Source organism: Bombina bombina, chromosome 4 (genome assembly GCF_027579735.1).
Source record: "Bombina bombina isolate aBomBom1 chromosome 4, aBomBom1.pri, whole genome shotgun sequence".
NCBI lineage: Eukaryota > Metazoa > Chordata > Amphibia > Anura > Bombinatoridae > Bombina > Bombina bombina.
The window spans coordinates 515,864,756-515,880,067 of NC_069502.1; the positions used below are offsets into that span (position 1 = coordinate 515,864,756).

General features: G+C 41.2%; 1 protein-coding gene across 1 annotated transcript in view; it reads left to right on the forward strand.

The window, feature by feature from the left end:
• The window catches only part of OGFRL1 (opioid growth factor receptor like 1), a 264,291-nt gene that overhangs the window by 117,813 nt on the left and 131,166 nt on the right, over positions 1-15,312 (forward strand). Inside the window, exon 6 of the mRNA XM_053711987.1 lies at positions 2,627-2,684. Within this exon, the coding sequence (XP_053567962.1) occupies positions 2,627-2,684 (58 nt within the window). The remainder of the gene's footprint in view (positions 1-2,626; positions 2,685-15,312) is intronic.

Below are 15,312 nucleotides of genomic sequence, written 5' to 3' on the forward strand. Positions count from 1 at the left end.
ATTTTATCCATCTGCCAAGCTCTTCATTCCATTCCTCACCCGTCAGTGGCTCAGTGTATGGAGGTAATCGGCTTAATGGTAGCGGCAATGGACATTGTTCCGTTTGCTCGCTTGCATCTCAGACCACTGCAACTTTGCATGCTCAGACAGTTGAATGGGGATTATGCAGAATTATCTCCTCAGATAAATCTGGACCAAGAGACCAGAGACTCTCTTCTTTGATGGTTGTCACAGGATCATCTGTCCAATGGAATGTGTTTCCGCAGGCCAGGGTGGGTCATAGTGACGACGGACGCCAGCCTATTGGGCTGGGTTGCAGTCTGGAATTCCCTGAAAGTACAGGGATTGTGGACTCAGGAGGAGGTTCTCCTCCCGATAAATATTCTAGAACTGAGAGCGATATTCAACGTGCTTCAGGCGTGGCCTCAGCTTGCGTCAGCCAGATTCATAAGATTCCAGTTGGACAATATCACGACTGTAGCATATATCAATCATCAGGGGGAAACAAAGAGTTCTCTAGCGATGATAGAGGTTACCAAAATAATTCAATGGGCAGAGACTCACTCTTGCCATCTATCAGCAATCTATATCCCAGGAGTGGAGAACTGGGAAGCGGATTTTCTAAGTCATCAGACTTTTCATCCGGGGGAGTGGGAACTCCATCCGGAGGTGTTTGCACAATTGATTCAGCAATGGGGCACACCAGAATTGGATCTGATGGCGTCTTGTCAGAATGCCAAACTTCCTCAATACGGGTCCAGGTCAAGGGATCCTCAAGCAGTATTGATAGATGCTCTAGCAGTACCCTGGTTGTTCAACCTGGCTTATGTGTTTCCACCATTTCCTCTCCTTCCTCGTTTGATTGCCAGAATCAAACAGGAGAGAGCTTCGGTGATTTTGATAGCACCTGCGTGGCCACGCAGGACTTCGTATGCAGGCCTGGTGGACATGTCATCTCTTCCACCATGGACTCTGCCACTGAGACAGGACCTTCTGATTCAAGGTCCGTTCCAGCATACAAATCTAGTTTCTCTGCGACTGACTGCTTGGAGATTGAACGCTTGATCTTATCCAAGCGGGGGTTCTCTGAGTCGGTCATAGATACCTTGATTCAGGCTCGAAAGCCTGTCACCAGGAAAATTTATCATAAGATATGGCGTAAATATCATTATTGGTGCGAATCCAAAGGCTACTCATGGAGTAAGATCAGGATTCCTAGGATTTTGTCCTTTCTCCAAGAAGGATTGGAGAAGGGGCTATCAGCTAGTTCCTTAAAGGGACAGATATCTGCTTTATCAATTCTACTGCACAAACGACTGGCAGATGTTCCAGACGTTCAGTCGTTCTGTCAGGCTTTAGTTAGAATCAAGCCTGTGTTTAAACCTGTTGCTCCGCCATGGAGTTTGAGTTTAGTTCTTAAGGTTCTTCAAGGGTTTCCATTTGAACCTATGCATTCCATAGATATTAAGCTTCTATCTTGGAAAGTTCTGTTTTTAGTTGCTATCTCTTCGGCTCGAAGAGTTTCTTTTTTTTTTTTTTTTTTTTTCAATAAATTAATTTTATTTGGGATTAGCATAATTTGCAATGGTGTTCAATAAATTACAGAACAGTTGAACAAAAAAGAGCCTTGTATCACGTTTGATAATAAACTTAGTATAATTCGTATACAACGTGACTCGTCTAGTTTTTATAGCAGTCCTGAAAGAATAGAGGTATATATAAAGATATACGTGATTTAGTCTCTTTTCTCACGAAGCATTGAAAAACCTTAGCCTTTTGTCTTCCCAATGTTCTGAGATGTCAGTTAACATCATCCAATATCATTTTAAAGATCATACAATGTAATTAGGAAACAAATATTTTTTTAATACACTTTCAAAATAAAAAGAAGGATTTTGGTATCATGTAGGAATAGACAATTTAAAAATTCTTGCCCAAAGAAACACAAAATTACATGGTGTATTTATCTTGCAGTGGTCAAAAATTAAAAGTACTTTTATTAATCACCGTCTCATATGACCAGCAACTGACCAAAGCATGAGACTTACCCTTTACTGCAAACCAATTTGTTGGGCTGAGCGTGAAGGACCAATATGGGGGCTTCTTAGAAGCTGCTGAGTTTGAGAATAGCCAGTGAGTTTAAAAAAACATTTTAGTCTGAATCTCTATGACGAGACTTTCTATGTCCACTGATGTCATTGAGGAATATGATTTAACAGTAACTGTAATGTCACCAGCAGTTGGCTTTTATTAGTACTGGGAGTAATTGGAAAAACATTAAACCTCTGCTCGTAAACTGAGAAGGTTTATAATGAATATGTTAAACCCATTTTAAATATATATTTTAATAACCATTATTAAGATCTCCAAGACATATTTAACACTAAAACATCAGATAAATAGTCTCTTAATGGAAAAAAAGCAAGGAAACCTTAAAAGAAATAAGGATCACATGACTACATATTCGAAGGCTTCTGTAGTTCATTGTAATATTTGTGATTGCTAAGGCCTCGAAATGCGTTTGTTGTTCAAGCTACTCTCTCTTTTTTTTATCTCCCATATAAATACATATATACATATAGATAAAAGGTTGAGTTGTGTCTAAGTGGATACTTTTTTTTTTAAGTATGGGTAGTCGTGTTATGTGGAATAGAGACCTTGAATTTCACACTGAACTAGTGATAGTAAGTGACTCAAAATGAAACAGATTAAACCAGATTTCCCCAACTACATATCTATTTTATTAAAGGACTATTTTTGTTTGTGGACTGTTGGTTTGTTAAATAGATATTAAAGGGACACTGAATGTTTTCTTTCATGATTCAGATAGAGCATGCAACTTCAAGCAAGTTTCCACCCCACTTCCACTATCAATGTTTCTTCGTTCTCTTGCTATCCCCATCCGAAAAAGAATCTAAGCTAAGGAGCCAGCAATTTTTTGGTTCAGTACCATGGACAGCACTTGTTTATTGGTACTGTCCAATCAGCAAGCACAACCCAGTTTGTTCACCAAAAATGGGCCGGCATCTAAACTTACATTCCTGCTTTTCAAATAAAGATACCAAGAGAACGAAAAAAATTGACATCAGGAGTAAACTAGAAAGTTGCCCAAAATTGCATGCTCCACATGAATCACAAAAGAAAAATTTTGGGTTCAGTGTCCCTTTAATGTCATATGAAAAACGTTATATGGATTAGTTATTGTTCAGCTTCTGTTGAATTGTGTAACACACATTGAAATGTATGGTGTTACTGTGCTAAAACAATTTTATCCTTTGATGTAGCTGTTGCTATATCTTATGTCCAATATCACAGTTCCTTTTCCTACTCAGTCTTTTAATAACACACGAAAATCTTGTGCCAATATGTTTCAATAATACTTCCAGTGCTTTCATAATACAAAAAAGCATACTTATAAAATAAATCTAGTTAAATACAATAAATATTAAATAAAAAAAAAACAACTAAAAATAATGGAACAAACTGTGTGCGGATGTGATAACCATATAGTGTTCAGAACATCGAGGTTGGATGACAGTGAGACTACAGCCGTTGTGTGACATTACACATGACCGGCGCACATAAAGAGGTGTCTGGGCATCCTCTGTAATCCATGGCTATTTACTTAAATTCCTTTACTGAATTTAGAGCTACATGTCCCAAGAATTTCTTGGTTATTGTCCATCGATATAAGACCAAATGAATAGGATCAGGCCTGACACTTCATTTGCCCAAACCAAAGAGCACCGTACATTTTTACCCTACAGTTTTTTCTGTACTTTGCCATATCTTCTTATATTTTTCTCACGTATTTTCTGATATTTTATCAGTACTTTATTGTTTAAAATAGGTTTGTTTTGAGGGTATTCTGCTTCCGGTGGAAACTTGATAGGACTCCTGCAAATGGACCGGTTACGGCATCAGCAGGTTGCCAAGCCTTAAGGATGTCAACCGTATTTGAGCTACTGCTGGTTGGGACTCCAGGCCAAACTGGTGCCTTAATGGACTGGGCAGCATGACTGGATAAAAGGCCTGAGCCCGGACTTGGACTTAGGCTGTCTCCTGGGCTGCTGAGGTTGCTTGCTGTTGGTAGGGATGCAGTACTGTCTGGGGTTGGACTGCAGTTGGACTCTTTGGATTCATCATCTTCAGAGGAAGACCTTGCATCAGACTTCTTGTTGCTCGTGCCTCCATTGTTGTTGGACCCATTTTTGGAATTGGCTGCTCTCTCCTGCTTACGGAATTTTGCTCGTCTGTTCTGAAACCAGACCTGAACTCTGGCCTCTGTCAGGTCGATCTTGAGTGCCAGCTCTTCTCGTGTGTAGATATCTGGGTAATGCGTCTCTGCAAACACTCTCTCCAGCTCCTTCAGCTGAGAACTGGTGAACGTGGTTCGGATCCTTCTCTGCTTCCTCTTTTCATTGATGCTGGATGGGTCTGAGAAGAACTTGTATGGAAGAGTTTCTGAACTATCTGCATTGCAATGTGACTCGCCTTATCTTGTTTTCCATGCTGATAAGGTTGTTTTGCGTACCAAACCTGGATTCCTTCCTAAGGTTGTTACTAATAAGAATATTAATCAGGAAATTGTTGTTCCTTCTCTGTGTCCTAATCCTTCCTCCAAGAAGGAGCGTCTATTGCACAACTTGGACGTGGTTCGTGCTTTAAAGTTTTACTTGCAAGCGTCCAAAGTTTCCATCAAACATCTTCTTTGTTTGTTGTCTATTCTGGAAAAAGTAGAGGTCAAAAAGCTACGGCTACCTCTCTTGCCTTTTGGCTGAAAAGCATCATCCGTTTGGCATACGAGACTGCTGGACAGCAGCCTCCTGAAAGAATTACAGCTCACTCTACTAGAGCGGTGGCTTCCACATGGGCTTTTAAAAATGATGCTTCTGTTGAACAGATTTGTAAGGCTGCGACTTGGTCTTCACTTCATACCTTTTCCAAATTTTACAAATTTGATACCTTTACTTCTTCGGAGGCTATTTTTGGGAGAAAAGTTCTTCAAGCAGTGGTGACTTCTGTTTAACCATCTGTCTTGTCCCTCCCGTTCATCCGTGTCCTGTAGCTTTGGTATTGTATCCCACAAGTAAAGGATGAATCCGTGGACTCGTCTTATCTTATAGAAGAAAAGTAAATTTATGCTTACCTGATAAATTAATTTCTTCTATGGTAAGAGGAGTCCACGGCCCGCCCTGTGATTTTAAGACAGATTATATTTTTTTGATTTAAACTCAGTCACCTCTGCACCTTGTAGTTTCTCCTTTTTCTTCCTGTACCTTGGGTCGAATGACTGGGGGTGGAGCTAAGGGAGGAGCTATATAGACAGCTCTGCTGTGGTGCTCTTTGCCACTTCCTGTTAGGAAGGATAATATCCCACAAGTAAAGGATGAATCCGTGGACTCGTCTTACCATAGAAGAAATTAATTTATCAGGTAAGCATAAATTTACTTTTTTTGGTTCAGATTCTTCCATATGACTTAGACTGGTTATATACACTCTATAATATGATGCAGAGAAGAATTTTCTAAAAGAGTACGCCATTCCTTCAAACATTATACTCAATCTTTTTCATGCAAGTCTAGTTATGTTTTATTTTGCTACAACTGTGTATAATTTAGGAAAAAGGCCTAACTCTAAAGGTTCATCACTATAATACGTAGATCTGTTTCCTAATAGTTATATATATATTGTGATTTGGTATATGGTTTAGATTATACACGCCTTATAGCATGTTGCAGAGAAGATTTTTCTAACTGCTTGTACCTTCTTTAGTGATTTGCTAAACTACACCTTTTATTTAGTATGTTAATATTCAAACTGCTTAGTCCATGTAGCCATACTAATGCACTATTGCCTTATTGCATAGAAAACACTTTATACTCATCAGAAAATCTGAGGTTACCATAATGAGACCCAAGAGTGGTCTCCTCATTCTTTTATACCGTTCCTTACTTCTATTCATGTTCCCTTATTTGAGGTCCATTGGTTTGTTATGGGAGGTTACCTTATGAACAGGCACCATGTATTTGTTCTGCCATCTATAAATGTTAACTATTTCTTTCTTGAGATGTGAACATATTATTATAGAACCAAGTTGGAATGTACATTTTCCTTTTTGTACTATATGGCAATTTACCTTGTATGCTTATACTGTTTGTATATTAAGTTCCTCAATAAAAATTATTTAAAATAAAAAAATACATATTTTGGTAATCGAAGTAAATTTAATTTTTTTTAACATTGCGTTCTCCATCTGAATCATTTTAATCTTGACTTTAGTGTTCCTATAATTTTCCTCTTGCTTCCTTTGGCCAAAGATTGCTCAGCAGTGCAACAACTAAAAAGACCACTGATATGTGTGTGTATGTTTGTTTATATGTATATGTGTGTGTATGTTTGTTTATATGTATATATGTGTGTGTGTGTGTATATATATATATATATATATATATATATATATATATACACATATATATTATTATTATTATTATTATTATTATTATTATATATATTTCTCTTGCAAGGTGTATCCAGTCCACGGATTAATCCTTTACTTGTGGGATATTCTCATTCCCTACAGGAAGTAGCAAAGAGAGCACACAGCAAAGCTGTCCATATAGCTCCCCCTCTAGCTCCACCCCCCAGTCATTCTCTTTGCTGGCTCTAAGAACTAGGGTCTCTCTCGGGAGTGTAAAGTGAATGTGGTGTTAGAATTGTAGTTTTATTATCTTCAATCAAAAGTTTGTTATTTTAAATGGTACCGGTTTGTACTATTTACTCTCTAGCAGAAAAGTGATGAAGATTTCTGCTGAGAGGAAAATTATTTTAGCATGTTGTAACTAAAATCCACAGTTGTTCCCACACAGGACTGAGGAGTACCAGAAAACTTCAGTTGGGGGGAACAGTTTGCAGGGTGATCTGCAATAAGGTATGTTCAGTCATTTATTTCTAGACAAGACTGAGATAATGCTAGAAGACTGACAAGATCCCCATGAGGGGAGGGTAAGCTATGTTCACAGACTTAGGCCTAGATTTGGAGTTCGGCGGTAGCCGTCAAAACCAGCGTTAGAGGCTCCTAACGCTGGTTTTGGCCGCCCGCTGGTATTTGGAGTCAGTGATTAAAGGGTCTAACGCTCACTTTTCAGCCGCGACTTTTCCATACCGCAGATCCCCCTACGCCATTTGCGTATCCTATCTTTTCAATGGGATCTTTCTAACCCGGTATTTAGAGTCGTTTCTGAAGTGAGCGTTAGAGCTCTAACGACAAAACTCCAGCCGCCTGAAAATAGCAGGAGTTAAGAGCTTTCTGGCTAACGCCGGTTCATAAAGCTCTTAACTACTGTACCCTAAAGTACACTAACACCCATAAACTACCTATGTACCCCTAAACCGAGGTCCCCCCACATCGCCGCCACTCGATTAAAATATTTAACCCCTAATCTGCCGACCGCCACCTACGTTATACTTATGTACCCCTAATCTGCTGCCCCTAACCCCGCCGACCCCTATATTACATTTATTAACCCCTAACCTGCCCCCCACAACGTCGCCGCCAGCTACTTAAAATAATTAACCCCTAATCTTCCGACCGCAAAGCGCCGCCACCTACGTTATCCCTATGTACCCCTAATCTGCTGCCCCTAACACCGCCGACCCCTATATTATATTTATTAACCCATAATCTGCCCCCCTCAACGTCGCCGACACCTGCCTACACTTATTAACCCCTAATCTGCCGAGCGGACCTGAGCGCTACTATAATAAAGTTATTAACCCCTAACCCGCCTCACTAACCCTATAATAAATAGTATTAACCCCCTAATCTGCCCTCCCTAACATCGCCGACACCTAACTTCAATTATTAACCCCTAATCTGACGACCGGAGCTCACCGCTATTCTAATAAATGTATTAACCCCTAAAGCTAAGTCTAACCCTAACACTAACACCCCCCTAAGTTAAATATAATTTACATCTAACGAAATAAATTAACTCTTATTAAATAAATGATTCCTATTTAAAGCTAAATACTTACCTGTAAAATAAATCCTAATATAGCTACAATATAAATTATAATTATATTATAGCTATTTTAGGATTAATATTTATTTTACAGGCAACTTTGTAATTATTTTAACCAGGTACAATAGCTATTAAATAGTTAAGAACTATTTAATAGTTACCTAGTTAAAATAATAACAAATTTACCTGTAAAATAAATCCTAACCTAAGATATAATTAAACCTAACACTACCCTATCAATAAAATAATTAAATAAACTACCTACAATTACCTACAATTAACCTAACACTACACTATCAATAAATTAATTAAACACAATTCCTACAAATAAATACAATTAAATAAACTAGCTAAAGTACAAAAAATAAAAAAGAACTAAGTTACAAAAAATAAAAAAATATTTACAAACATAAGAAAAATATTACAACAATTTTAAACTAATTACACCTACTCTAAGCCCCCTAATAAAATAACAAACACCCCCAAAATAAAAAATTCCCTACCCTATTCTAAATTAAAAAAGTTAAAAGCTCTTTTACCTTACCAGCCCTGAACAGGGCCCTTTGCGGGGCATGCCCCAAGAATTTCAGCTCTTTTGCCTATAAAAGAATAAATACAATACCCCCCCCCCCCCAACATTACAACCCACCACCCACATACCCCTAATCTAACCCAAACCCCCCTTAAATAAACCTAACACTAAGCCCCTGAAGATCTTCCTACCTTGTCTTCACCATCCAGGTTCACCGATCCGTCCTGAAGAGCTCCTCCGATGTCCTGATCCAAGCCCAAGCGGGGGGCTGAAGAGGTCCATGATCCGGTCAAAGTCTTCATCCAAGCGGGGCAGAAGAGGATCTTCCATCCGATTGAAGTCATCATCCAGGCGGCATCTTCTATGGTCTTCCATCCGGAGCGAAGCGGCAGGATCCTGAAGACCTCCAGCGCGGAACATCCATCCGGACCGACAACTGAACGACGAATGACTGTTCCATTAAGGGACGTCATCCAAGATGGCGTCCCTCGAATTCCGATTGGCTGATAGGATTCTATCAGCCAATCGGAATTAAGGTAGGAATTTTCTGATTGGCTGATGGAATCAGCCAATAAGAATCAAGTTCAATCCGATTGGCTGATCCAATCAGCCAATCAGATTGAGCTCGCATTCTATTGGCTGTTCCGATCAGCCAATAGAATGCGAGCTCAATCTGATTGGCTGATTGGATCAGCCAATCGGATTGAACTAGATTCTGATTGGCTGATTCCATCAGCCAATCAGAAAATTCCTACCTTAATTCCGATTGGCTGATAGAATCCTATCAGCCAATCGGAATTCGAGGGACGCCATCTTGGATGACGTCCCTTAAAGGAACAGTCATTCGTCGTTCAGTCGTCGGTCCGGATGGATGTTCCGCGCTGGAGGTCTTCAGGATCCTGCCGCTTCGCTCCGGATGGAAGACCATAGAAGATGCCGCCTGGATGATGACTTCAATCGGATGGAAGATCCTCTTCTGCCCCGCTTGGATGAAGACTTTGACCGGATCATGGACCTCTTCAGCCCCCCGCTTGGGCTTGGATCAGGACATCGGAGGAGCTCTTCAGGACGGATCGGTGAACCTGGATGGTGAAGACAAGGTAGGAAGATCTTCAGGGGCTTAGTGTTAGGTTTATTTAAGGGGGGTTTGGGTTAGATTAGGGGTATGTGGGTGGTGGGTTGTAATGTTGGGGGGGGGGTATTGTATTTATTCTTTTATAGGCAAAAGAGCTGAAATTCTTGGGGCATGCCCCGCAAAGGGCCCTGTTCAGGGCTGGTAAGGTAAAAGAGCTTTTAACTTTTTTAATTTAATTTAGAATAGGGTAGGGAATTTTTTATTTTGGGGGTGTTTGTTATTTTATTAGGGGGCTTAGAGTAGGTGTAATTAGTTTAAAATTGTTGTAATATTTTTCTTATGTTTGTAAATATTTTTTTATTTTTTGTAACTTAGTTCTTTTTTATTTTTTGTACTTTAGCTAGTTTATTTAATTGTATTTATTTGTAGGAATTGTGTTTAATTAATTTATTGATAGTGTAGTGTCAGGTTAATTGTAGGTAATTGTAGGTAGTTTATTTAATTATTTTATTGATAGGGTAGTGTTAGGTTTAATTATATCTTAGGTTAGGATTTATTTTACAGGTAAATTTGTTATTATTTTAACTAGGTAACTATTAAATAGTTCTTAACTATTTAATAGCTATTGTACCTGGTTAAAATAATTACAAAGTTGCCTGTAAAATAAATATTAATCCTAAAATAGCTATAATATAATTATAATTTATATTGTAGCTATATTAGGGTTTATTTTACAGGTAAGTATTTAGCTTTAAATAGGAATCATTTATTTAATAAGAGTTAATTTATTTCGTTAGATGTAAATTATATTTAAGTTAGGGGGGTGTTAGTGTTAGGGTTAGACTTAGCTTTAGGGGTTAATACATTTATTAGAATAGCAGTGAGGTCCGCTCGGCAGATTAGGGGTTAATAATTGAAGGTAGGTGTCGGCGATGTTAGGGAGGGCAGATTAGGGGTTAATACTATTTATGATAGGGTTAGTGAGGCGGGTTAGGGGTTAATAACTTTATTATAGTAGCGGTGCGGTCCGCTCGGCAGATTAGGGGTTAATAAGTGTAGGCAGGTGTCGGCGACGTTGAGGGGGGCAGATTAGGGGTTAATAAATATAATATAGGGGTCGGCGATGTTAGGTCAGCAGATTAGGGGTACATAGGGATAACGTAGGTTGCGGCGGTTTACGGAGCGGCAGATTAGGGGTTAAAAAAAAAAAGCAGGGGTCAGCGATAGCGGGGGCGGCAGAATAGGGGTTAATAAGTGTAAGGTTAGGGGTGTTTAGACTCGGGGTACATGTTAGAGTGTTAGGTGCAGACGTAGGAAGTGTTTCCCCATAGGAAACAATGGGGCTGCGTTAGGAGCTGAACGCTGCTTTTTTGCAGGTGTTAGGTTTTTTTTCAGCTCAAACAGCCCCATTGTTTCCTATGGGAGAATCGTGCACGAGCACGTTTTTGAGGCTGGCCGCGTCCGTAAGCAACTCTGGTATCGAGAGTTTCATTTGCGGAAAAAATGCTCTACGCTCCTTTTTTGGAGCCTAACGCAGCATTTGTTTGAACTCTCGATACCAGAGTTAAATTTATGGTGCGGCCAGAAAAAAGCCCGCGGAGCGTTAACAGCCCTTTTACCGCCAAACTCCAAATCTAGGCCTTAGTAAGGAATTGAATGCTTACATAATAGGGCTAATTATGCTGGTTGACACTTATTCAGGGCAATCGATTGTTTGGCTAAGGAAAAATCGTTTTGCAAGACACTTTGAAAGCCCTTTTGGATTTTTTTCTGGGGTTATTACCACATGGCTGTTTTTTAGTCACTTAGGAGTGATTTACTAGGCCTCACAGCTCCGGAGTAGAGTGGGAGGGGCCTAATTGCCTCAGATGCACAGTTAGAATTGCAGAGAAGTTCATGCTGTTTCACATGGAGGGTCTTGCTGATGTTTGAGGGCCTAAAAGAAGCTATATTCCCCCAAATCTGATCCCTAAGGGAAGGTAGGGCCACAGCAAGGCTGTGGCAAGGTGCTGTAGTGATTTAACCAGGTGTTGGCTTTAGGCTGCTCCGGTTTGGGCATTAAGGGGTTAATCGTTTTGAAACTTGGGGTGCAATCTTATAAAGGCTTTAGCTACATACTGTGAAAATTTCAGAAAGATTGCTGCATTTTTCACCGTTTTGTAAAATTGTGTGCTCTTTTTATCTCTTAAAGGCACAGTAACGTTTTTTTCAAATTGTGTTTTTTATTTTATTAAAGTGATTCCAAGCCTGTTTGTGTACTCTACTAGTCTGTTAAACATGTCTGACACTAAGGAAAATCCATGTTCAATGTGTTTAGAAGCCATGGTGGAACCCCCTCTCAGAATGTGTCCCACTTGTACTGATAGAAACATAGAAACATAGAATTTGACGGTAGATAAGAACCAAAAAGGCCCATCAAGTCTACCTGATATCTCTATACACTTTAAATATCATATTGTTGCACTTAAGAATGTGGCCCAAGATGATTCTCAGACTGAAGGTAACGAGGGTAGCCCGTCTGCCTCTCCCCAAGTGTCACAACCAGTTACGCCCGTGCAAGCGACTCCTAGTACCTCTAGTGCGTCTAACCCTTTTACATTACAAGACTTAGCGGCAGTCATGGATAATTCTCTTACAGCCTTCTTATCTAAACTGCCTGTGTTACCTGCAAAGCGTAATAGCTCCGTTTTAAGAACAGATTATGAGCATTCTGACGCTTTGGTAGCCGTATCCGATATACCCTCACAACGCTCTGAAGTGGGAGTGAGGGATTTGATGTCTGAGGGAGAAGTCTCTGATTCAGGAAGGGTTCCTCCCCAGACAGATTCAGATACATTGGTTTTTAAATTTAAACTAGAACACCTCCGTGTTTTACTTAGGGAGGTATTAGCTACTCTGGATGACTGTGACCCTTTGATGATCCCAGAGAAATTGTGTAAAATGGACAAGTACCTAGAGGTCCCTGTTTACACGGTATGCGTTTCCGGTCCCTAAGAGGATTGCGGATATCGTTACTAGGGAATGGGATAGGCCAGGTGTCCCTTTTGTCCCCCCCTCCTGTTTTTAAGAAAATGTTCCCCATATCTGACCCCATGCGGGACTCGTGGCAGACAGTCCCTAAGGTGGAGGGGGCTGTTTCTACACTAGCTAAACGCACAACCATACCAATTGAAGACAGTTGTGCTTTTAAAGACCCTATGGATAAAAAATTAGAGGGTTTACTTAAGAAAATTTTTGTTCAACAAGGTTTTCTTCTCCAACCTATTGCCTGCATTATTCCTGTAACTACTGCAGCTGCTTTCTGGTTTGAGGCGCTGGAAGACTCGCTCCAGACGGAGACCTCATATGAGGAAATTATGGATAGAATTAAGGCTCTAAAGCTAGCTAATTCTTTTATCACTGACGCTGCTTTCCAAATAGCTAAGTTACCGGCGAAAAATTCAGGTTTCGCCATTTTGTCACGCAGGGCGCTATGGCTAAAGTCCTGGTCGGCCGATGTGTGGTCTAAATCCAAGCTTTTGAACATTCCTTTCAAAGGGAAGACCCTATTTGGGCCTGAATTGAAAGAGATTATTTCAGATATCACCGGGGGGAAAGGCCATGCTCTCCCTCAGGACAAAGCCTTTAAAACAAAGAACAAAGCTAATTTTCGTTCCTTTCGCAATTTCAGGAACGGCCCCGCTTCATCCTCTCCGGCTGCAAAGCAAGAGGGTAACGCTTCACAGCCCAAGGCAAACTGGAAACCTTACCAGGGCTGGAATAAGGGTAAACAGGCCAAAAAGCCTGCAGCTGCCACCAAGGCAGCATGAACGGGTAGCCCCTGATCCGGGACCGGATCTAGTATTGGGCAGACTCTCTCTCTTCGCTCAGGCCTGGGCAAGAGATGTACACGATCCTTGGGCATTAGAGATTGTAGCCCAGGGATACCTTCTAGAATTCAAGGACTCTCCTCCAAGGGGAAGGTTAGACATTTCTCGTCTGTCTACAGATCAGACAAAGAAAGAGGCGTTTTTACGCTGTGTAGAAGATCTACATACAATGGGAGTGATCCACCCAGTTCCAATTGCAGAACAAGGACTGGGGTTTTACTCAAACCTGTTTGTGGTTCCCAAAAAAAAGAAGGAACTTTCAGACCAATCCTGGATCTCAAAATTCTAAACAAATTCCTCAGAGTCCCATCATTCAAGATGGAGACCATTCGGACAATCTTACCAATGATCCAGGAGGGTCAATATATGAGTCCCATCATTCAAGATGGAGACCATTCGGACAATCTTACCAATGATCCAGGAGGGTCAATATATGAGTCCCATCATTCAAGATGGAGACCATTCGGACAATCTTACCAATGATCCAGGAGGGTCAATATATGACTACCGTGGATCTAAAGGATGCGTATCTGCACATTCCTATCCACAAAGATCATCACCAGTTTCTCAGGTTCGCCTTTCTGGACAAGCATTTTCAGTTTGTGGCTCTTCCTTTCGGGTTGGCCACTGCTCCCAGAATTTTCACAAAGGTGCTAGGGTCCCTCCTGGCGGTTCCAAGACCGTGGGGCATAGCAGTGGCGCCTTACCTAGACGACATCTTAATTCAGGCGTCAACTTTCCAAAGAACCAAGTCTCACATGGAGAATGTATGGGCCTTTCTGAGGTCTCACGGGTGGAAGGTGAACATCAAAAAGAGTTCTCTCTCCCCCCTCACAAGAGTTCCATTCCTAGGAACCCTGATAGACTCGGTAGAAATGGAAATATTTCTGACGGAGGTCAGAAAGCTAAAACTCTTAACTACTTGCCGAGCTCTTTATTCCATTCCTCGGCCATCTGTGGCTCAGTGCATGGAGACAATCAGACTAATGGTTGCGGCAATGGACATAGTCCCTTTTGCTCGGATACACCTCAGACCACTGCAACTATGCATGCTCAAACAGTGGAATGGGGATTATGCAGATTTGTCTCCTCAAATTCAGTTGGACCAGGAGACCAGAGATTCTCTTCTCTGGTGGTTGTCTCAGGATCACCTGTCTCAAGGAATATGTTCCGCAGGCCAGAGTGGATCATCGTAACGACCGACGCCAGTCTGTTAGGCTGGGGTGTGGTCTGGGACTCCCTGAAAGCTCAGGGCTTATGGTCTCGGGAAGAAACTCTTCTCCCGATAAACATTCTGGAACTGAGGGCGATATTCAACGCTCTTCAGGCATGGCCTCAACTAGCGGCGGCCAAATTCATCAGATTTCAGTCGGACAACATCACGACTGTAGCTTACGTCAATCATCAGGGGGGAACAAAGAGTTCCCTAGCGATGACGGAAGTAACCAAAATAATCAGGTGGGCGGAGGATCACTCCTGCCATCTCTCAGCAATTCACATCCCAGGAGTAGACAACTGGGAGGCGGATTTTCTAAGTCGTCAGACTTTTCACCCGGGGGAGTGGGTGCTCCACCCGGAGGTATTTGCCCAGCTGTCTCAGCTATGGGGCAACCCAGAGTTGGATCTGATGGCATCCCATCAGAACACCAAACTTCCTCTCTACGGGTCCAGGTCCCGGGATCCCAAGGCGATATTGATAGATGCTCTAGCAGCGCCTTGGTCCTTCAATCTGGCTTATGTTTATCCACTGTTTCCTCTCCTCCCGCGTCTGGTTGCCAGAATCAAGCAGGAGAAGGCTTCGGTGATTCTTAT